Source organism: Hemicordylus capensis, chromosome 12 (assembly GCF_027244095.1).
Source record: "Hemicordylus capensis ecotype Gifberg chromosome 12, rHemCap1.1.pri, whole genome shotgun sequence".
NCBI lineage: Eukaryota > Metazoa > Chordata > Lepidosauria > Squamata > Cordylidae > Hemicordylus > Hemicordylus capensis.
In genome coordinates, this window is record NC_069668.1 from 19,677,985 (window position 1) to 19,701,299 (window position 23,315).

At 57.5% G+C, this 23,315-nt stretch overlaps 1 protein-coding gene across 6 annotated transcripts; it reads left to right on the forward strand.

The window, feature by feature from the left end:
• The first annotated feature begins 3,130 nt into the window (after nt 1-3,130).
• On the forward strand, nt 3,131-23,163 carry LOC128335998 (gametogenetin-binding protein 2-like). 6 transcript variants are annotated; one of them, XM_053275021.1, is made up of 15 exons: nt 3,131-3,186; nt 7,978-8,118; nt 10,785-10,865; nt 11,773-12,026; nt 12,687-12,785; nt 14,490-14,618; nt 14,736-14,849; nt 15,936-16,145; nt 17,878-18,052; nt 18,319-18,525; nt 19,180-19,324; nt 19,981-20,106; nt 20,375-20,538; nt 21,328-21,591; nt 22,496-23,163. In XM_053275021.1, the coding sequence occupies exons 2-15, from the start codon at nt 8,026-8,028 to the stop codon at nt 22,697-22,699; spliced, it is 2,265 nt and encodes a 754-aa protein (XP_053130996.1). In that variant the 5' UTR covers nt 3,131-3,186; nt 7,978-8,025; the 3' UTR covers nt 22,700-23,163. The 6 variants fall into 6 exon arrangements, with proteins under 6 accessions (XP_053130996.1, XP_053130997.1, XP_053130994.1 ...); XM_053275019.1 differs by lacking the exon at nt 3,131-3,186 and adding an exon at nt 3,190-3,315; XM_053275018.1 differs by lacking the exon at nt 3,131-3,186 and adding an exon at nt 5,187-5,339.
• The last annotated feature ends 152 nt before the right edge of the window (nt 23,164-23,315 follow it).

The window sequence follows — 23,315 nt, forward strand, 5'->3', positions numbered from 1 at the left end:
GTTATTTTGAAAAGTCAAGCCACAGAAGGTGCTGCTGCCTCACCTCCAGGAGTGAAAATTAAGCAAACCCTGTCCTGTCTCCTACCAGGTAAAGGGATTGGGGGAAAGAGCGGGGAGGAGGGAGGGGGGGAAAGCTTAATTCTGATCAGAAAGAATGCCTTTGATTTTGGATCGAAGGGAATCTGCAATCCGTAGGCACCAAATTGAGTTGGAGGCTCCTTCAAAGCGTTGGTGGTGCTTTGCAGGATCCTGGACATTTTGCAAGAAATGTCCCAAAGAAATGCCCCACCGGTCACTTCAGCTATCTCTCAATTGGATAAAGCATGAGGCAGCCATCCCAGCCTGTTAGGCAGGAGTCCACCTAAAAGATAGCTTAGCTGTTTAGCCAGCCAAGAGCCTTCTTTGGAATAGCAGAGTTCCCAGAGGGGCAGAAAATGTCTGCTACTTAGAGGGCAGAGGGGAATCTTTCCAAATCCTACCCATCAACCGTAGACCAAAAGACAACTAAATGGCACTGATGACATCTTTGACCTCTGTGTCATTTGAAAGCGGGAGGAGAGCTGGTCTTGTGGTAGCCAGCATGGATTCTCCTCTTTGCTAAGCAGGGTATGCCCTGGTTTGCATTTGAATGGGAGACTATGAGAGCACTGGAAGACATTCTCCTTAGGGGATAATGGGGCCGCTCTGGGAAGAGCATATGCCTGCTTGCAGGCAGAAGGTTCCCAGTTCCCTCCCGGGCAGCATCTCCAAGATAGGGCTGAGAGAGACTCCTGCCTGCAACCCTGGAGAAGCCGCTGCCAGGGAATGCCCACCTAAATGCACTGGTTTCTTCCGAATGGCCATAACAATGCATGGGATAACCTGGCCATTCGGAAGGAACCAGTGCATTTCGTTGGGCATTCTCTGTTATTCAGTTTAGGATGTCTGGACACTTGTCCATCATATGACTTGCAATCTGATGGTCCCAGGTTCAATCCCAGGTAGGGCTGGGAAAGACTCCTGCCTGAAACTTTAGAGAGCTGCTGCCAGTCAGTGTTGACAATACTGAGCTAGGTGGACCAATGGTCTGACTCAGTAAAAGTCAGCTGCTTATGTTCCTATCCTATCTCCCCTGTCACCCATTTGTCTAACTTGGGATGCCTCATTTTTAATGCACCAGTAGCCCCTTTGACAGTGACCCTGCATTTTATTATTATAAGCATTCAAATGTTTCAAACACCTGGAATGCCTTGCAAATGTCTTGGGTCCTTTCCTGGATCATTATAGTGAGCTATAAAGAGAGATTAAAGCAACTCCATTAGGGAGGTGTACGAATTTTTTCCGATTCGATTTGTACCTGAATCGGATCACCCCTCGATTTGTTTTGGGTCCGAATCTGGCCAGCTAGCACAGAGGCAATATGTTTTGTCCACAAATTGCCCCAAACAGGTAGATTTGGGTACAAATAGTTTTGTACCCAAATCGATTTGCACATCCCTACTCTCCATGTGGCAGTGCAGGATGGTTAAGATCTATTGAACAGAAAAGCACAATTTGTTTTTCTAGCTGAGGGGGTATAGAACACTTACCTGGCAAATTTTCCCGACACACGATCGCCCCATGAACAAAGTGTTTGGAAAGTCATTCGACGTAGCGCAGAATGATTCAACACAAAAGACAGAAGTCTCTTCTGGATATATATTTTAAACTTAAAGCCCTTCTGTAAACTCTTAGCGCTGAACCATTAAGGCAAAGTTTCCAGTCCCATCTTTGACTAGGAGATTGCATACACGGTGGGTGTACTCTGCCCCCTTGCGACTTGTTGGGGTATGTAACTGGCTTCAATGCTTTTGAAGAGATGGGAGTTCTCTGTAACAGCATACCCTGCCCTGGGCTTGACATGGAGACTAGTTTCCAAACCATGCAGACATTACCTTACAGTTCATGCCCGTGTGTGGACAGCTGTAGGAGCATCTATTTCAAAAGCGAACCTGAGAACAGCCCAAGTTCTAGAGTGCCTAGGGGCCTTGACCGGCCAAAGCCATGGCTGGGTTGACCTGTCAAGCTGTGCAGGGCCCTGAGCGGTCACGGTGGAAGCTCCCACCCGTTTCACAGCGTGACCGGTCAGGGTCATACTGTTGTGAACATGGTTCGTCCCTGGGTCCCCCTCGTAGTCAATCAAACAGACTCAGTGGGAATCATTTTAGAGGCTTTATTGCTACTGCAGTTTAGCAATAGGTAGTCAATAGGCTCACGCTCTCAAACCGATTACAGTTTGGTTACAGGTGCATCTTACATTTATACAAACAATCTGAATGATGCTGACACCCTAGACACAGTATACGTGACAATAAAGCTCCAAGTGTGGGGGGTTTGTGCTTAGAGCAGACTTGGCTTGCTTTGCAAAGCGAGTCTGAAATGTGCCTTGATGCCCTGGGGAGATGCATCAAAACTGCCAACTTCCTGCATTCTGAATAAGTGATTTAAACTGCACTCGAGGCTGCCAAGGAATTGAGATCCTGCCTGACCCTTCAACAGACAGCGGCGACAAGCTTCCCCAAGTAAAAAGCACCCCCCAAACTCTCCCGAAAAAGCCCAGGAGAGAAAGGTGCCGTTTTCAGGTTCTCTGGGGTTAGCTCTTTCTCTCCGCTCTTCCCGCTGTGGATATCTGCCTGCTGTGGATTTCTGGGTATGCTCTTCAGCACACTCTTCTAGATGGCAGGTTTTTTACCTCCCCTTTCATAAACAAACGTTGCTGAAACCTCAGCACCTTCGTGGTTACGGACTCCAGCAGCCAGTGACGTCACCTTGCGTGGGCCAGCCCGCCACAGATTCTCTACCCAGATACACCCTGTCGGCAAAAACCCATGCTGGCAAGGTAGGAGCAGGATCACTGGTCTGTGTGGCCCAGAACAAAGGCTGAATCATCCCCCCAAGGCACTGGTGCTTGCTGCTGCACGGTGTGGGGCCATTTGGGCCAGCGCCCAGGAGTGGAGGGATGCCATCTTGATCGGCCCAGGGTGGCCACGGACTGGCTTGCTGGGAAAGGAACCAATGGGGCTCTGGTATGCAAATAACGCAGGGCGTGGAACCTGATTGGCTCTCAAGTCTGATGTAACAGCCTCAACAATGAGCAGTTCACAGTGGAACCATGGCCAACAAAACTCATTATGGGATAGTCTGCCATTTTCAAAGCCATATAATAAAGTAAGTCAATACTGAATTTGAGAGGCTGGCAATTAACTTTAGTTACTTGTCCGTAATTAAGTGCACAGCCACTCCAGGCCTGAGGCAGCTGCCATACAGTTATTAGGACGCCTGTCTGTTATCGGCGAGGTACGTAGTCCCTCTCCCCACCCCACCCCTGTAACCATGTTGTTGGTTCCGTAGCTGTCTTTCCCTAATGGTGGCTCTGACTGTTTCATGTCTAAACACAAGGTGTGGCCGTACCTGGGCCTCCTTTGGATTTTGGGATCTCTTGGAGATGGCAGTTGCCATGCCCCCCGGAATTCCGGGATTCCCCTGGATTTTAAGGATCTCACCCAGATTGCTTAGCCCACCTGGATTCACCTGGATCTCAGCTTTCTTTAAAAAAAAAAAAAGCTGAGCTCCAGCCCTTGTAGAAGCAGAGTTCTGGAGGAAAATGAGCAGTCACTCTTTGGCTCAGAAATTATTTCCAAGCCATTTCACATAATATGCAAATTAGGCACCCAGACATGGCAACCCTACTTGAAGAGAAGGCAACAAACCGCCTGTTAGAGCAGGCCTGCTCAACTTAGACCCCCCCCCAGCTGTTCTTGAACTACAACATCCATAATCCCCAGCCACAGTGGCCAATAGCCACAGGTTATGGGAATCGTAGGTCGACATCTGCAGGAGGGCTGAAGTTGAAACAAAAGCAAGATGGGGGCCACCAATCCGATGCGAGGAGAAGCCCTCCTCGTTTCCTGCTACCAGGACAACTGTCCAAGCACCAAAGGCTCACTCGCTCTCCCTCCCTTCCTCGTTCACAGGCACGAGGAGGAGATTGAAAACTTCCCCTTTCAGCCTGGATCAAACTGCACTTCCCTGTAATGCGAGAGAACTCGGGGCACCATAGCTTAGTAAAACAATTCAGGCCCAACTGGATTTGGGTCGAACACACTTGAGTGGGAACCATTGTTTGATCCAGGTTTGTTTTGCCAAACTGCGGTTTGGGCTACTAGAGTTCATGCAATTATGATACTAGACTAGACTATCATCATACTATATTAGGGATATTTATAAAGTGCTTTCCAACAAAAGTTCTCAAAGTGGTTTATATAGGGAAATAAGCAATAAATACAGAATGTGAGATTGCGGTTTTGTTCCAGCTGAAAACAGCAGCTCTCGAAGGTCGACTCCTGGAACAGAAAGCATGGTTTCCTCTTTTTCTATCCAAACAGGGCCATTATGTATGTATGTATGTGGCTCATCCCTAAAAAGGCCCTGTCTAGCTACAAATCCCTATTGCAATTCCTGTTGCAAAACTCCAACGCACAGAGCAGGTACCTAGGTTCCTATCCTTTGTGCGTTTCCCCGTGTAGAAAAACCCTAACGCTGGGCTGGCCCACCTTACAGGGTTGTTGTGATGATACAAAGTGGCAAAGGGGAGCTGAACGTCCCCCTGCAGAGGAGTGCAGCCTGAGCCTCTCCAGCTGCTGTTGGACTACAACTCCCATCCACCCCGACTAGGATGCACTGCGGCGTAGGGGGGCCGATGGGAGTCGTAGTCCTGCAACGTGCGGAGAGCAAGGCCTCAGCGGGACCTAGGCCTGGGTGGGTGTTGAAGGGGGCCCGCTTTTATGGACGGGCGTTTACCAAAGGACTCCATGTTCCACTTCCGCGAGGCGTCCACGCCAGTCTTCCGCCCCTAACCAGGCTCCTTTTCGCTCCCTCCCCGCGGGTCGGGCGGAGGGATCCTAGCCCTCCCCACCCCACGCTTCGCGCACGCGCGTTCTCTCCCTCGGCGGTTTGTGACCGTGCTCCGTCGTGTCTCCCCTTCGCGCATGCGCGCCACGACCCCCGAGCCGCCGGACTCTTTCCCTCTCTTCCTTTTCCCGCCTGCGCGGTGAAGGAGCGCTAGGGGGCGGAAGAACAATCCTCTGTGAAGCGATAAGTCAGGAGAGAGGGGGAGGGGCAGAGGCAGGGGGCGGAGCCTGCAGCTATTTTAATAATAATACGTGCGCGGCGGGGCGGTTAGGGGCGGAGCCCGAGGGAGCGGAGTGGGGCGGAGCCGAAGCGCCTGCCAGGCAGGAGCCCGCCAAAGGGGGAGGGGGGGCGCGAGCGCGAAGGGAAGGGAAGCGAGAGAGGCCAAAAAGGCGGTGCTTCGGCCTGCTGAGGTGTGTGTCCCGCCCTTTTGCGGCCAGGCCCACAGCGGGGTGGGGGGCGGGGGGCCGGTGGGGCGCCGCCTAGGCAACGGAGGGGCGGGCCCATTATCTGAGGAGGAGCCCCCCCTTCTCCAGAGCCCACCTTGGGGAGGGGGCGAGGGACCCCCCCAGCTTGTCCCCCTCTCTGCGCAGGCCTTGCCTGGGGGGCGGGGGCAGTGCAAGAGCAGGGGGCTCCCCCGCCTCCCTTACGCCCCACCCCCACCCCACCGCACTTGGTCTTCACAACAGCCCCGTGAGGGAGGCCTGGCCGGGGAGCTTCAAGGGGCTTCTTCCTTGCCCAGCTCTGGGCGGGGGGGGGGATGCTGGCCGCCCTTCATAGCTTGAGAGGGGGAGGGTGGGTGTATGTCTTCTTGGGGCGGGGGGGCAGGCGGAGGAACCCGCCACAAGCTGCTCTAAAAAGCCCCCCCAAGGGGAGGTCCCCTCCTTTGCCCCTCTGCAGGCGGGCCCAGGAAGGGGCCACTGATGTGCAGAGGGTTGCAAGAAATGCCCCCCTTCTGACCCCCCCCCCGGCAGTCTGCTAGGAATCGGGCCCCAAGAGCAGAGCCGGCCTGGTGGGAGCCAGCGTGGCTGGTCCCCTTAGCTAAGTGGGGCCTGCCCTGGTTTGCATATGGGAGGGAGACTAGAAGTGGGAGCCCTGGGAGAGATTCCCCGGGGGGGGGGGGCGCGGAATAATGGGGCTGCTCTGGGAAAACCCACCTCTTCACCCAAGCTTTTCCAGTTCTTTAAAATTTAAAGGTTTCAATGTGTGGGTGGTTTTTAAGTTGTTACATTGTTTTTAAGTTTTTGAATATCTTGTAACTTGTCTTATGCTATTGTTAACCGCCCAGAGACGAAAGTTTGGGGTGGTGTACAAATCTGATTCATAAATAAGAGCATCGAAGTCCCCAGTTCCCTCCCTGGCGGCATCTCAGAGAGAGCCAGCGTGTTGTAGTGGTTAGAGTGCTGGACTAGAACCGGGGAGACCCAAGTTCAAATCCCCATTCAGCCATGACACTTGCTGGGTGACTCTGGGCCAGTCACTTCTCTCTCAGCCTAACCTACTTCACAGGGTTGTTGTGAAAGAGAAACTCAAGTATGTAGGACACCGCTCTGGGCTCCTTGGAGGAAGAGCGGGATATAAATGTAATAATAATAATCTCCAAGAGAGGTCCTACTCAGTAGAAGGCAAGCTGCCTGTGTTCTGCTTGGCTGCCACTTCGCACATCATGGTTTTTAAAAAGTGCTCCTGTGTAAGGTGTGCCCAGAAAAAATACGATATGTAGATGTGGCCAGCTAAGTGTCTGCAAAGATGCGTTTTGCACAGGCACACTTGCTGGGCCACTAGATTGGCTATGGTTGTGGAGGGTGTGCTTGGATAGGAACCTGAGCCTGCCGCCCTGTGGTGCATCTGGGATGGCCACAGTGCGCATATGTGAAAGAGAGCAGGCTCCCCCCCCCCACACCGCCCTGATGAATGCATTTGTACGATGCACATGTTTGTTTCTGGTATTTACGTGTTGCATTTTTAAGTATAGGCGGGAAATGCCTTGGGTGTCTGTGTAAAAACATGACTTGGGAAGAAGGGGTCTTGAGTCTACTTGAGACTTGCAAGCTCGCGCAAGAGAGAACCGTTACCTGCATTTGGAGAATGGCTACATGCACACCTTTCTGTTGAGGGAGAGAAGAATATGTTTTAATTGGTGGCAATCCTGGTGGAAAAGGGTTTGCTTTGCATGGTTTTAAGTGCTTGTGTGAATGAGCTGCAAGTGTGGAGTTCGTTGGTGTGCTTTTATGGGTATCGTAATTTGATCTTTTATATGTTTTAGCTGTTAAAAATTCTTGGTTGGTTTTATGCTGTAAACCGTCTAGATACTTTGGTAGTGGGCGGTATACAAATTTGTTAAATAAACAATAAGTGAATCAATAATAAATAAAAATGCTGGTGGCTTTATATTTCTCAGCGGAGCTGCTTTGAAATGACAAAATCAGATTACCCGCCCCCCTGGCTTGTTTTTGTGTGTGTGTGTTCCGTAAGGTTTTATGTCACTGAGATGTTCTGAAGTCAGGGGTCCATGTTATATTTCATTGTGCTGAGATGTTTGTGGAAGAAGGCAAAAGTAAAACAAAAACCACCCTGAAATATGCCCTTGAGAAATTTTGATTTCTGATTGAATCTCCATATTGTAAAATGAAAGGCGCTAGATAAAATGTCGATAGCAAGGTTGGGAGCCATCTCCTGTTTCCTTTCCCTATATCCTGTGTGTTGCTGGTTCTGGGTTCCTCGCCCACACTCTCTGGGGTCTTTTTCAGGCTGCAAAACTAGTCCATTTCCTGCACTGACAGTTCTCAAGATTTCATGGTGGAAATGGCAGCCAAGGCTGCCTAATGGGATAGAAAAGAATAATTTTAAAAAAGCTCTGCCCTCATGCCCCCCCCACCCCCACCCCAACAAGTGGGAAGATCAACAAGCCTCCCAAGGACGTGCATCTGCCCTTAAGCGGTGTGTCGAATCGTTCAATGCGGTCGCGCAGGCTTCTTTCCCTCTGGTGGTGAAAGTGTGCTGTAGGAACCGAAGCTTGTATTTACTTGCCGGGGCTTTGGCTGTTTTCAGGCTGAAAGCTGGGAGGAAGAAGCAAGAGCAGTAGCAGCAGCGGCAGCGATGGCGCGACTGGTGGCAGTTTGCAGAGACGGAGAGGAGGAATTTCCCTTTGAGAAGCGGCAGATCCCCCTCTTCATAGATGACACGCTTACGGTGAGTGGCTGCTTGCTTGGCAAGTGAACTCCCCTGCGCCCGGTGCGTGGAGTGCTTGCAACATACCGAGCGGGTGTGTTGCAATTCACACCCCCACTCCTCCTCCTCCTAGAAGGGCCTCTGGCCCCGCCTTGGAGTTCTCCCAGGGCAGCAATGGGTGAGCTTTTGGGCACCCTGTTGCACGAAATGCACAGAATGTGCTTTCCCTTCACCACGTCTCTCGGGCGCTCCCGGGCACACACACACGCACGCACACGCAGCACAGACCCACCAAAGAGAAGGCCTAACCAGAGGAGAGTCGTAGCCATTTTGGAACCTGCGTGCCAGTAACCCGCAAGAGGCATTTTGTAGCCTGCCCAGGCGAGTGAGGCGAAGCTTGCGGTCTGTGTGGAGCGGCCTGTTGGGTGGGCTCCTTTCGGCCCCCAGCCGGTTCACCAACTTTCAGGAACTGGTTGTGGTGCCCCCTGCCCCTTCAGATGATCCTGGGCAGTTCTGTGGACCCTGAGCTCTTAACACGTAGGGAGGGTTCAAGGGGTTTCTGTGGAGGTTTTTGCAGAGTGTGCGTTGGTTTGTCTGCAGTCTGGTTTGCTTCCTTATAATGTGCACTTCCGTATCAGTTATGTGGGGAGAGTTGTATGGAAAGATTCCCCCCCCCGCCCGCTTGCAGCTGGGAGAAACCGAAACCTTACTTCCATGGGGAAAGTTCTCGTTCTAATGATCTGACCGACAAGCTTTGGCATGGCACCCTAAGGTGCCAGTTTTACCTGGTCTGGGTATTTCTCTGGTCCTTCCTTAAAGCTGTCCCCCGCCCGCCCACCCCCCCTGCTTTAGGGCAGCCACAATTGAAGACCACACTGCAAGCCCACAAGCTGGTGGAAGGAGGGGATAGAGAACCGGGTGGTGTCTGAGTTATCTGCAGTTTCTCAGAAAAGGTGAAGCACCCCCCCACCACACACACACTGCTTTCTGTTTTTTCCAAGATGCCATTTCCACCACTTCCTTCCCCTGAGCCAGCTTGTAGCCTGTCTCCAGGGGCACACACCCCCCCCCACACCCCCGCAAGAAGCCTCGCATTGCCTCCTGCCTGGACAGGCTGCTGTCAAGTGCTTCCCTCAGCAGCGCCCCAACCCCCCCCACCCCCAGGCCTTCCCAGCCCACTGCCTGTTTCAATATTATTTCTCATTTAGCAGGTGGGATCTTATGGTTTTACCACCCCTTGAGGCTAAGAAGCTGTTGGTAATTAGTCTTATGATGGAATCACTCTCCAGGAGGCAGAATTTTATTTAAAAACGGACAGGACCGCTGTTTCCCTGAAGCCCGGTTCCACAGTAGTGCTGGGCCCTGTGGAGATGATGGGTCCCGTTTGGGGAGTTGTGTGCAGTGGTGCTTGCCTGGCCTTGTCCTCAGTGCTGCTCCCACCGGAGAAGCACCTCTCGCTTGTGAGTGAAAAGCTTCCTCTGGGTTGCAGTCACATGTGTCCGTAATGCATCCTGTGGGGTGGCCATTCACTCTCTTGACCCTTGCGGACCTTCTTCGATGGGATCCCGGTGCGTCGCACCCTGCCCCACACGGACACTTGCAGAAGTTCTGTGCGCGTTGCGACTTGCAGAGGTGGCCCTGCCCCTCCCAGTAGTGGCCTGGACTTGAACCCGGCTGGTTTGAAGGCAGCCTGGCAAGTCCACAAAGAGGACTAGTTCACAGATGTGTTACTAGCCGCCTGCTACTGGGGGTTTGTGGGGCAGGAAGGGAACAAACACCCCAGGCTAGTGGTGCAGCGGGAAATGACTTGACTAGCAATACATGATTTTAACTGTGAACCACCCAGAGATGTGAGTTTGGAGCGGTATAGAAATATTTTCAATAATACAACAAAATAGCAAGCCAGAGGTTGCTGGTTCCAGTCCCCGCTGGTCTGTTTCCCAGACTATGGGAAACCCCTCTATCGGGCAGCAGCGATATAGGAAGGTGCTGAAAGGCACCATCATCTCATACTATGTGGGAGGAGATGGCACTGGTCAACCCCTCCTGGATTCTACCCAAGACAACCACAGGGCTCTGTGGCTGCCACGAGTCGACACTGACTCAACGGCACCCTTTACTTCAGTGTGTGTTTACAAACCTGGTTTGGTCATGCTGGGATTACGGGGGCAGGGAGACAGTAAGGCCAGCCAGGCAATACGGGATCGTATTGATGCTCTCGCCAGTGGTTCTTGAGCTGGAGTGCCAAGAGAGGCCGCAGGGCACGGGGTGGCAGCCTGAGGGGGGGCGGCTGTGCCCGGATTGATGCAGCCGGTTGGTGCCTTGGTGGCCCGCTCAAGCAGCCTTGTGGGGGGCAGGCTCCGAGTGTGACCTCTGGGGGGGGGGGGCCTGGCTCTTGTGTCTTCTTCACCCTCCGGCCATGTGGGTCCCAAGGGCATGAGCGGCAGGCGGGTGGCTTGGAGCCAAAGGGGGCCCGGGGGGGTGGTGGCCCTCGGACCCAGACTTGGCACCACACAGAGGAAGAATGGGCAGTTTGCCTGCGGGTGTCTCTTTGGTGGCGACTGCGGCCTGCATGAGGGAGCCCCTGGAGATGGGCCGCTGCTGGGCGGCTTGCCGAGGGCGTCCGTCCACACAGGCAGCAGCGGGCAGGGCAGGCCAAAGGCTCACCCGGGGGTGTCTCCCTGCAGATGGTGATGGAGTTCCCGGACAATGTGCTGAACCTTGATGGACATCAGAACAACGGAGCCCAGCTGAAGCAGTTCATCCAGGTAAGCCGTGGCCCTGCCTGGGCTGGGGGGGACTCCTGGAGGCCGTCACAAGCTGCAGACAGACCGCCTCCCCTTTAAACCCCACGCCAAGCCTCCTTCACTGCTTGAGAAGTGACTTCAAGTCCAGCTTGGGGCTTGGAACAGAGGCGTCCCCATCCTTCTCCCTCCTTTTCGGAAAGGTGGCTTACCTTGTTCCCGCAAGAGAGCAGCCAGTGATGAGCTTTCACGGCCAGGGCTTTAAAACGGAGAGGCCGGCTGCTTGTCGGCCTGGAGAAAAGGCCCACGCTTGCTCCACTGAGGACGAGAACTTCTCTGTCTGTCAGCCCAAGGCCCACCTTCTCCAGCCCCCTGGAGTCTGGAGCAGCCGCCGCTAAGCAGATGCCCCCCGGGAGGCTCACCGGCAGGGCAGCAGGGACACTGCTTTCCCCTGGTGTGCCCTCGGCATCTGGCCACTAGGGGTATGCTGCTGCTGGACATGGAGGTTCTGCGTAGCCCACGGCCATGGACGGGCCTCTCCTCTAAATTTGTCACATCTCTTCAAAACAAAAACACTCTCCCTTCCAGCTGGTGGCCATCCCCACATAACTTCTGGCCTGGTTTTTGTGGTGCTGCATCCTCTCCACAGCACAAATACTCATGGAGCTGAGCCCATGGGCTGCCCTGTTGTATGTTGCCTGCCTGCCTGGGTGCTTGAGCGCCCCCGCCCCCCCAGGTTGGGCTGCCCAAGGAGAGGTTCCACCTCTCCGTTTTTGTCATCCAGCCCCAGCGTGAGGAGAGCTCCCGTCCCGGGGGCTGCCGTTCTGAGGAGGGGGCGCCCCGTGTCCCGGGCTCGGCCTTGGCTCTTGCGGCCGTGGCAGCCGCCCCCCGCTAACCGGCTCTGGTTTCTCCCTCTGTCCTGGTGGCGCAGCGGCACGGCATGCTCAAGCAGCAGGATCTGAGCTATGCCATGATGGTGACGTCGCGTGAGGCCTTGAGTGCCCTTTCTCAGCTTGTCCCATGTGTTGGCTGTCGCCGCAGCGTGGAGCGCCTGTTCTCGCAGCTGGTCGAGTCGGGCAACCCCGCCCTGGAGCCCCTCACGGTCGGGGCGAAGGGATTCCTCTCCGTGACTCGGAGCTGCATGATGGATGCCAAGAAGCTTTATACCCTCTTCTACGTGCACGGGTGAGCTTGGTCACTCGCCCGACCGCCTCCCTGGCCAAAGGGCCTGGCGGTCAGCCTGTGCTTGCAGGCAGCCCAGCAGGCGGCCTTGGAGGGCTGGTGGGGCCCAGCTGCTGAGCCTGGCCTGAATCCTGGGGTGGGGTGGGCCTGGGACTGTGCACCGTGTGTGTGCCAGGGCTGCAGGCGTGAAGCCCGGCCCGGGGCCAGGCAGTCTCTTGATCCCCTCTCCTTCCCGCCGTCCAAGGGTTCTCTCCCTCCCAGGCTGCTCTTCTTCTGCCTGAGGGGAGAGGGCCAAGACGCGCGCCTCTCCCCCTTTGGTGGCAGCCTCCGTGGCTACCTTGTCAGGGGCCGGGCTGGCCCGGCATGGGGCCCAGAGGTGGGGCCCAGCTCGCTGTTGTCGTACTTGCCCAAGGGGAAGTCAGGGCCGCTTCCTGCCCCTTCGGGACTGGCCGTTGAGTCGGAGGCGGTCCTTGTGGGTGCTTTGGCAGGAGGACACGGGCTTCTAGGAGGCCCTTTCGGGGCCGGGGTGGAGAGCAGAGTGGCCCCTCTCCAGCTCCCAGCCTCCCGGCCTTACTAGAAGCCTGTTTCCCGCCAGCCTTGTGAAACGGGGCTCTGAGCCGCATGCGGACTTCCTAACCCGTTTCTGCCCCTTGGTGTTTAAAGGTCCAAGTTAAACGAAATGATCGAGGCAATTCCGAAGAGTAAGAAGAACAAACGATGCCAGCTGCACTCCCTGGACACGCACAAGCCCAAACCCCTGGGGTAAGTAGTGGGGAGCTGGGTGCTCTGGGGCTTGCAGCAGCTGCAGCAGAGTTGAGGGCTGGGGGGTGATTGCTGGGGGGTGGGGGGAAGTTGGGGGCAAGTCCCAGGAGGCGACTTAATCTGGAGGCTGCTGAAAGTGGGGAAAGAAAGAAAGGTGACGGGGTGGCAGGTGGGGGTCGCTCTCAAGCCCAGGGCCAGGGTTGCTGTCGGGCCCCCTCGGTGTCTGTGTGATGCAGACGCCTGCTTGGGGAGTCTCTCCTAACCGTGCCGGCCTGGAAGCAGAGGGTCTTCTCTGGCGGCTCCTGCCCAAGCCAAGTCCGAGCTGCTCACGAGTGCTGCAGAGTCCACCCTACAGGCCTCGCGCTGGGTTTATGGGGCTGGGGGAGTGAGCAGATCCCGTGGGGCAAGTGGGCAGGTGCTCACACGAGGCAGGCCTGAGGGGCGGGGTAATGCCAGAGGTTTGGAAAGTCTCTGGCCATCTAGTGAGGGCCGTGGGCTTAAATGCCTCGTCGGAAGTCGCTGAAGCCCTGCTTTGGGATCACGGCCGAGATGGCTGCCAGTGAGAGAGCCACCCAGCGCACATCCGCGGCAGCAGCAGCTTCCCCGGTCTCAGTCCCCGCTAAGCCCTTGTGCCAAGCACAGACTCAGCCATGGCGTCCCGATGCCAGTGGAGGAGGTGAAGCCAGCCAGGCCTTCCGAGGGAGGGCACTCCCCCCCGCCGCTGCCAGTGCCGTCTCCATGGTCATGGTCGTCCCCACCACCGAGGGGGCCCTGCTGGGTGCGGCCACCTGTCGCCGCTTGGCCCGGGAAGCAGAGCTTGCCCAGCTGGGCTCCTGAGGGCCAAGGCAGTGAAACAGTCTCTGCCCAGGGAAGGGAAGAGAGCGAGAGGGGTGGGGCTGGCAAAACGAGGGCAGCTGCGGCCCCCGCCCATGCGAGAGCTGGGAGTCCCGCTTGCAGTGCTGCGGGGTGAGTTGGGGTGGGAGATCCCTGGCCCCTCTTCCTTGCCCTTGCTTCTGTCCCTGTCAGTGTTGGGCTTCCCCTCGGGGCCCTGCACGATTAGACTGTGGCAGTGCCTGGGGGTGGAGAGGAGGCCACTCTTCTGGTGGTGGGGACCAGGCACCCTCCTCCTCTAGGGCCGGACCCCTTTCTTCGAGGCGGCTTTCTTGAGGCCCGAGGTGGGTGGGTGGACACCCCACCCCCCCGCCGGAAGCAAGGGCTCTCTGGCCACCTGTCTCCAGGAGCTGCTGGGTGGACTCCAGCCCTGTCAGTGCTCCCGCTGAAGCCGCTCAGTGCGAGGATAAGGCAGCCCCGCCTCGGCGGGCAGAATGGCCCCAAGCCCGGCTCTGTCTGGACTACAACTCCCATCACCCCCAGCCACAGTGGCCAGCCGTCGGGGATCGTGGAGGGAGTTGCCCGGCACCTGCAGGAGCAGGACGCAGCGGCACAGGGCGGCTCTTGTGGAGGGTGCCCCAGCTGGCAGGCGAGCGGGGCGCGAGGGGCGGTGTCCCCACTGAGCCTCTCCTCCTGGGAGCGCCCTGGCCCGCTCTCTGCTCTGCCCCTGGCAGACCAGCCGAGACTCCCCAGGCTGGCCCTCTGCTGCCTTGGGGCCGCCGCCTCTGCTTCCGGCGGAGAAGAGGGCCGGCCGAGCGGCGGGACCGCCTTCACCCAGCCGCTGCCTTCTTGTTTTCACGCACGGTGCTTCAGTGAAGGGAACGCTAGCGCCCCGAGTGCAGAGAAGTTAGGTGCAGATAAGAGGAGTAGTGACGACGACAGGAAGGAGAGCAGGTGTAGGATCACTTTCTGCTGCGGACCTTTCCAGGGAGCGGCCGGCAGGTAAACGGGAGGGCGGTTGGGGGCTGAGCGGGGGCTCTCCTCCTCCTCCTCCAGTTCCAGCCCTTGGGTGGGGGGAGTTGGCCAGCGTTCACCAGCCCGGGGCTTCCTCCTCTGCAGGGGTTGCTGGATGGACGTGTGGGAGCTCATGTCCCAGGAGTGCCGGGACGAAGTTGTCCTCATCGACTCCAGCTGTCTCCTGGAAACCTTAGAAACCTATCTCCGGAAACACCGGTGAGTGAGTGTCGGGAAGGAGCGCCTTGGCCCTCTGCTCTGGGCACGGCTGTCGAGACGCCCCGCGGCGTTTGGTTCCACCTCGTAGCGTGTCGATGCCGGACCCTGAGGCTGGAGCTCCCAGAAGAGACTCTGGTGGCAGCCACTGCGAAGGAGCTGCTGCTCTGGGCCAGGCCTTCCTCTCGAGTGCCGATTCCTCACACAACACCCCCCACAGGCCGCTGGGCAGGGACAGGTCCAGGTCTTACTGGCGGAGGGCAAAATTTTGCCACATCATAAGCCATGGATACAATCATGAGTGTCAGTTGTACCCTGTATTGTGTTAGGCTCCAAACTGTCTTCTGTGAGAAAGTCCTGGCCAAATCGTGATTGCCGGAGGGGATGACTTCTCGATTGTGGTGTGGTGTTTTTAATCTGGCCGATGACTGTATTGTAACATGGACTCGGTTCCATACAGCAGACTCCCAGATTTCGGAAATGGAGTCCACTTGGGAACTGTTCTTGGCCTTCAGCACTTCCACGGCCACATGTGCACACTGTCGTTCTAAAAGACCAGCCCCAAATTGTAAAAGCAAAGGAATCAGGCGACAGTATTTTAAAGGGCCTTGAGAAAGGCATTGACAGCCCACCTGCCTGAGCGGTTCTTTCGGCGTTGGCAGTGCTTTGGTGCCCTTTCCTTCCGGCTCCAGGAAAACAGAGGGGTGCTTCTGGTGTGGTGGGGGCCACTGTGCAGATGTCTGGCTGTTGCAAGAAGGCCCCCCCCCGCTGCTGCTGTGCACTTGGGGGAGAGAAACGTCGTCCGCATCAAAGCCCAGCGGCCACTTGCCTGCATGTTTCCCCAGCAAGGCCAGGGAAGGCCCAGGGCAGGGTGGGGAGCGCTCTGGTGCCTGGCTCTGCTCACCCTGACACGGGGGCCAAGGGGATCCAGCCCGTTCTGGCGCTCCTGGCCCTTCCTTCCGGAGGGTCCTGTCCGGCTGCTGTGTGGACAACCGTCTCCCCTTCCCCGGGCAGCATGGGTCCCCTTCTCGGCGGGGCGCTTCCAGCCAGGGGTGGTGCTGATCTCCTTCCGTCCTCTCCCCGCGCCAGGTTTTGCACAGACTGCAAGAACAAAGTGCTGCGGGCGTACACCATCCTGATTGGCGAGCTGGACTGCAGCAAGGAGCGGGGCTACTGCGCCGCCCTGTACGAGGGTCTGCGCTGCTGCCCCCACGAGCGCCACATCCACGTCTGCTGCGAGACGGACTTCATCGCGCACCTCCTGGGCCGGGCCGAGCCGGAGTTCGCCGGAGGGTATGAGTATGTAACTGGCTAGAGTGGGCCGTCTAGCGCTTTGCCTCCTTTCCGTCGTCGTCGTCTTTGAAATGACCGGATGTCTATTTCAGCTGCAGGACAGAGACCTTTGTGTATCTCCTGCCTGCCTGCCTGCCTGCCTGCCTCTCTGCTGCTGCTGCACTGTAGACCCCTCTGGGGGCCCACACACTTCCCTCACACGTGTGAATCCGAGTTGTGAGAGTGCCCTGGCCGTGTCAGGGCTGGAGGTGGATCTTGGCTCACAAGTGCTGCCTGGCCCCGCTGGGCCCAGCTGCTTCCCCAGACCTCAGGCTGCTTGTGTGTCCGCCTCCCAGTCCTTGCCTGTCAGGCAGTTCCCACCTCTGGCTGCTCCCGTCTTGGGGGCAGGAGGAGGTCGGGGTTCCCCCCATCCCGCCCCTCGGAGTGCCTGGCTTCTGAAATCGCTGCGACTCACGATTCGCCCCAAGGGGCAAGGCGACACCTCTGGGCATTCTTAAAAACTCAGCTCAGCAGTCAGTGAAGTGGAAACGTCTCCTAGCTCCTGGGTATTCTAGTAAAAAATTTAAACCACTGAAGTGCTTGTAGCTGCACTTGTTCCAATGAACGAGCAACAAATCCAGGGGTACTTTTTCAGCATCAAAGCCAATGGCGTTTCCTCCCCCTGCCCCACCCCCAGCCATTCTTAAAGAAAGCATTTTGTTCCATTTGACCTTGCCGTGAATTAATTTCTATTATATCCTACCATTTTTCTTCCACGTTTGCTTGTGGCTGAGTAGGAGTCCAAGGAGAATATTTGTCCCAGGATTGTAGCTTTGTCAGTTAAACTTGCATGCACTTTTTAAAGCGAGTAAAAAGAGATGCGTGTGGGTTTGCCTTCCCAAGGTGGCTTGAGCCACGTGCATCAGTGTGTTGTGAACTTGGGGAGGAGGGTGGGTGAAATGGGGCCATTTGCCCCAGTGACTGTGGGCCTCCGGGTGCTCCAAATAGAATGTGGAGGCATTTATGATCTCACAGAGGGGTGTGTGCCAAATGTGGGTCTGGCAGTTTGGGGGAAGTCACAGGCAGACCTGCTGGTCGCTTGCACCCCTTTGTCCAGGTGATGGTGTGTGGAATGCCATTTGGGGGGCCTGGGGGGGGGGGGGCTGCCGTGGGCATCTCTCTCCACTTGGCGTGTAGCACAAGCTCAGTGCAATTGCCTGTGGTGCTTCCCAAGCACGTTTCCAGATCCTGCCTTCTCTTCTGGCTCTTGAAACATGCCTGTCTCTGGATATGGAATGCCATCTCTCTTGAAAGCTGGCTTTTAAAAATGGGAGCGGCCTGATCTGGGGTGTGTGTGTGTGTGTGTGTGGACTCGGAAGTAAGGAGTCCTGTGCACCACTGCAGGGGAGGGAAACCCCTGGACGCCCTGCAGCATGCTCCGGGGGGACACCTGCCAAGGGGGCGAGAGGGCCTGTGTGGCTGCAGCCCTTCCGGACAGGACACTCGCCTGGGGGCTGAGTGCTTCAGGCATGTTGAAGGGGCTTGGGTGTGCCACTGGGGCGCTGGCTGCCTTCTGACCCACACACTCTCGCTCCGGTCAGTGTTTGAAAGTTTGTCATGTGAAGTGGGGTGGGTGGCGTGCGGCTTATTAGGCCTAGTCCGTGGGGCTCCTGGCCCCCCAGCAGAGTGGAGAGCAGTGCTGTCCCGGGCCCCTTGCCGAAAGCAGACCTCTTCCTCCTCCTCCCCCCTCTGTCTCCAGGCGAAGAGAGAGGCACGCCAAGACCATCGACATCGCCCAAGAGGAGGTGCTCACCTGCCTGGGCATCCACCTGTACGAACGGCTGCACCGCATCTGGCAGAAGCTGCGGGCCGAGGAACAGACCTGGCAGATGCTCTTCTACCTGGGGGTCGATGCTCTGCGGAAAAGCTTTGAGGTCAGTCCTCCCGGAGGGCTGCCCTTCCTGGCGCTGGCTGGCCCTGGAGGCCTGAAGCGCCCTTGGGCAAAGCCACGGGGCCGGCAATGCGGGGTGCAAGCGCCAGGGTCCCTTCGCGGACGGGCAGCAGGGCCACCGCTTGCTGGGTGGAGCTGCGAGTGACGTTCCGCGGGGAGGCCGGGAGGGAGCCCCTGGGTGGCTAGCCCGTGGGGGCGAGGGGGTGTTCCCTCCGCTGACGCCGTGGGGCGCTGGTGTGTCTTGAGCAGGTGGCCGTGGAGAAGGTCCAGGGCATCAGCCGGCTGGAGCAGCTCTGCGAGGAGTTCTCTGAAGAGGAGCGGGTGCGAGAGCTCAAGCAGGAGAAGAAGCGCCAGAAGCGCAAGAACCGGCGGAAAAACAAGTGTGCCTGCGAGGCGCCGGCTCCCTTGCAAGTGGCCGAGGAGGAGGAGGAGGAGGAGGAGATGAGCCAGGGCAAGGTCAGGCCTGCCCTTCAGCCCCCTGGCCTCTGGGCACAAGCTGGGCGGGAGCTGGTGGGCGGAAGGGCCATCGGGGGGGTCCTGAGAGCGGAGCAGGGCCCACGGGGGAGGGCTGCTGCCTGCGAGGGCCGGGCCAGGTGTGGGGGACGGGACCCCTGGCGGAGGAGCAGCTGCCCAGCCAGCCTGGGGTGGGGGGGGGGGTTGTGCCCCATGGCTAGAGGTGGGTCCCCTAGGAGGCAGCACACTTGCTCTGGGGGTAGTCCCCACAGCCCTGGGAGTCCCAAGGCGCTCCCGCTAGCGGGTGAAGGAAAGGGCCTCCCTGCCACCTCCCGAGTCCCTGGAGAGCAGCTGCCAGTCGGGGTGGAGCAGCGGCCTGACTCTGGTGGGCAGCGTTCTCTTCTTGGCGTTGTCATGAGTGGGCCGGACAGACTCCCATCTTGGGTCCAGTGCCGTGGCCTCTGGCTAGCGGAGCAAAGTGAGGGCAGGTCTTGAAGAGGCCCCCAGAGAGCGCTACCGCCCACCCCCGCCCCCGTGGCAACCGAGGAATGTCTCCTGTGACCTTTCCGTGGGGCCGCGCAGGCTTGTCCTCTGCCGAGCGCCCTCCCGCCCCCTGAGCCTGCCCTTCACGTGTCTCCTCTTCCTGCCTCCTTGAAGGAAAACTTCTTGGCCATCAGCTGCAAAGCCTGTGGCAGCGCCGAAGAGAGCGGCCGCTGCCGGGAGCCCCTGGTGGCCCACGACGGCTCCTGCTGCACCTGTCCCGCTGGCGGCACTCTGCCAGGGTCGCCGAAGGTCAAGAAAGGTGAGCGCCGGAGCGGCAACCCCTGGCTTCTCTGTGCCCGCGGGAGCCTCCGGCCGTCTTCTCCAGTTCTCAGAGCACCAGTAGGGGAGCAGGGGGCTGCCGGTCGGCCCAGAAAGGCAGGGGAGGCAGGAGGCAGCACAGTGATCCTTGGGACCCCTGGCTCATGAGGTGGCCCACTCCCGTTACGGAGATGCCTCCCCTGCGGGGGGCTCCCTTGGCCCGCAGGGCCTTCTCGGCTGTGGCACTCCTGCTTGGGGGTCACTCGAGGCCTTCCCCTCTTGGAGCAACAGTGGTGGCCTCCAGCCGACAGTTCCCAGCTTGGCATCCAGAGCCACGTTGCGTGGGCTGGGAATAAAGACGCAAAGAACCTGGCCAGTTCCGGGGGGTTTGCCTGTGCAGCCAGTTCACGGGAGGGAGGGAGGGAGAAGGAACGAATGAGAGTCGGTGGACAGCCTTCCGCTGGTCCCGCTTGGCATTGGGCGAGGGAAGTCCTGCCTGGCCTCGAACTTCCCCGAAGCCCGTAGACTGCTCAGAGGAACTGCCTCCAGCTTGTGTTCCCAGCACCGGGGGGGTGGTGAGTGGGGGGGCAGGGCTGTTCTTGTGGCAGGGAGGTGCCCCCCCGCCACTCTAAGCAAGAGCTTCTCTCCGCCCCCCAGGCTTATCTGCACACTGTAACGGCAGCGACTGTGGCTACTCTTCCAGCATGGAGGGCAGCGAGACGGGCTCTCGCGAGGGCTCGGATGTGGCCTGCACTGAGGGCATCTGCAACCACGATGAGCACGGTAGACTTGGCCCCCTCCCCTCCCCCCGCCCCGGGCCTCAGAGTCCAAGGTGGCCGTCTTGAGGGCTCCTCCTCTTTGATGCGGCCCCCCTCTGGTGCCCTGTCTCTGTGGGCGCTGGTGGGTTTGGGGGTGGCTTTCTCGGAATGGTGGCCAGAGAGCTGGGGGAGCCTTCTGCACCCTGGCCCCGACCCCGGGCTCGCAGTGCTGGAATCCCTGCCGCATGCCAATCCCCCGGGGGGATAATGGGCCGGACTCTCCTCTCCTGTAGGCGATGACACCTGCCTCCATCGCTGTGACGACAAGGAGGAGGAGGAGGAGGAGGAAGAAGAGGACAGCTGTGTGGAGTGCTGGGCCAACTCGGAAGACAGCAGCGTCAAAGGCAAGAGCAAGAAGAAGAGGAAGAAAAGCAAGAAGGGCTGCGAGGCGGAGCACGTAAGTGGGAGCCTGGTTGGCTGCGCGGCCTCTCCAGGTCACATCCTACACCCCCCTCCCTTTGCTTCCCTCTTTGGGGGTGAGCCCGCCGTGGAAACGCACCCCCTGTAGTTCAGTGCAGTCTTTTTTCTCGTGGCTGGGCTGAGGGGAGCGGAGGACGTCTGTCCACTTCACGGAGGCTGACGGGCTGGAAACCCGGGCCCTGGAGAAGCAGACCGACGGCCTCTTTCCCTTATGTCCTGCCCCACCCCAAGGCTCTGGGTGGTGCGTAGCAAGGAAAGAACCAGAACCAGGCGGCTTACGACAATATCAAAACAAATGTGAAATGGTTCCAAACCGTTTAGGAACAATCGAAAAGATCTATTCTAAAAGGTGCCGTGTCATAACCACGCTGAAGAGTGTTGATGCTGAACTATAATTCTGTGGCACAGCACCATACTTTAATCCAGCACTTGACTCTTACTCCTAGTATAATAACATCCGCTCCGTGTCTTGGTCTAAGACATTCTTGTGTCAGCCAAGAAGCCTCGGCCAGCCCCTTTCAGAGTGCGCAGTGCCTAGCAAGTGGGTGATCCAGAAGTTGGCAAGGAAACAAAGGGGGGAAGGAAGTGCCCGCATGGCGAGAAGAGCCCAGGGACGCTGGAGGCGGAGGGGAGCGGGTGTGTCCAGGAGAGCAGAGCCCTGACCTCCGGCGGCTTCCGAAAGGGCCCTGCTCCGAGGGCCAGCCCGGTCTTCCTCCTCCGAGCTGCACCGGGTGCTCACCGGCCCCCTTTCCTCCTCCTCCTCCAGCTCCCCAAACTGGGCCCTTGTGTGGTGGACGCCAGTCATCGTGAGAGCCCCGGCCACCCCACGCATCCCGAGTTCCACCCGCAGGACAAGACCAAAGAGCCGACGCTGCCCGCCGAGATGCTGTGCTGTCGGGCAGAAAAGGGCGGCCAGCCGGTGCCTTGGCTGGAGCGCAGGAAGACAGCCGCCCTGCTGTGTGCCGAGCCTCCCGAAGCAGCCTCTGCTCCCGATGCTGGGAAGGGGGCCAAGAGCTTGGTGGAACTCCTTGTAAGTCAGGGGCAGGGGAGGGGAGCGTGTCCTGGCCTGCCTTGTCAGCCCGCTTGGGCCGGGAGGTGCTTCTGGTCGCTGGGTTCCTCGTGGATTTGTGGAATGCCCTGCCTTTGCTGACTTGGGAGTGGGGTCGGACACATTCATGGAGGAGGGTCGCTGTCTGCTGTGGTAGCTAGATAGAACTTCCATGCACAGAGGCGGTCTACCTGGGTATTCCAGCTGCTACAGCCACACAGTGTGTGTGTGTGTGTGTGTGTGTGTCCTCCTCCCCAGCCCGCTGAGTGAGCTTCCCAGAAGCTCCTGGCTGGCTACTGTGGGAAGCACAATGCTAGACCAGACAGGCCCTACTTCTGACCCAACAGGCCTGCCCTGACGCTCTTTATGGGCCTTGCCCATTTCTCCACTGGCTCTGGACTTCCTTGGGGCCAGTCATTCCTCCTCCCTCTGCAGCATGGATTACCTAGGAAGCGGCCTTCTACTGAGTCAGCCCTTTGGTCTGCCTAGCTCAGGATGGTTTGCACAGACTGGCAGCGGCAGCAGCTCTCCAGAGTTCCCAATGGGGGCTCTTCCCCAGCCGCCCCTGGCCACGTTGCCAGGGATTGGACCCGGGCCTTTCTCTGGCATGGTGCTTCCCATCTACCCAGAGGGTCCCTGGCTGTGGCCTCGGTGGTTCAGTCCACGAAGGGGCCCGTCTGGCAACTGTCTGGCTGTTCTCCCTGTGGCGGCCACCGCAGAGTTCCCTGCCTCTGGCGCGGAGTGGTGTGAGGCGGAGAAATCGGCCAGCCCCTGGAAAGGGAGAGTGGCCGGGGCGCAGGGCGGGAGGAGATGCGCTGCTGTCTGGAGTTTCGCGCATTCCCTGAGCCCCCCCCCTCCTCTCCCCCCCCCCTTTTGTGTCTGGCAGGATGAATCCGAGTGCATTTCTGACGAGGACATCTTCATCTCGCAAGACGAGATCCAGTCCTTCATGGCCAACAACCAGTCTTTCTACAGCAATAGAGAACAGTACCGGCAGCATCTGAAGGAGAAGTTTAACAAATACTGCCGCTTGAACGACCACAAGGGGCCTCTGTGCAGAGGGTGGCTCACGACCGCCGGGGCCAACTGAACCCAATAAAACTCGCTCTGTCTTTCGAGGAAACTCTCTGGATATGACTACTGCGCCTTTTCTCCTTTCCTGAACACTTTCTTTAGTGACTTAACAGAAATCCTCTCTTTTAAAATCAATGTGGCTCTCCCCCCCCGCCCCCCACTTTATTTATTTCTTTCTCTTTTTTTTCCCCTGTGCAGGAGGCTGGTGAAGGAGGCACCTTTTTAATTTTGATATATATTTTGTTTTCCCTTTGGGGCTTGGATCTTTAGTTTATACTAGATGGGGCAAGCCTAGACCTTCATAATTTAAGCCATCTCTGTCTCTTTCTCTCTGTCTCTCCTTCCATTTAATGTTTTCTCTTAACTGTGACACTTAACAAACAACAAAAAAAGCAACTTAGTGGCAAAAGTAATGTTGTACTTATAATTCTGTACAGAAATTACGAGCTCAATATAAAGATTTTACAAAGTAGACATCCATTTGCAAAAATGTTCTGGATGTGATATGTTGAAGCGCAATGTGCAAAATTAAAAAATAAAGAATATTTATTAATATGCATAGTAAAAAAAAAAAGGTATGCATGTTTGTACTCGGGCATAATAGTCCTTGTCGTCAATGGTGGTGAGGGCAG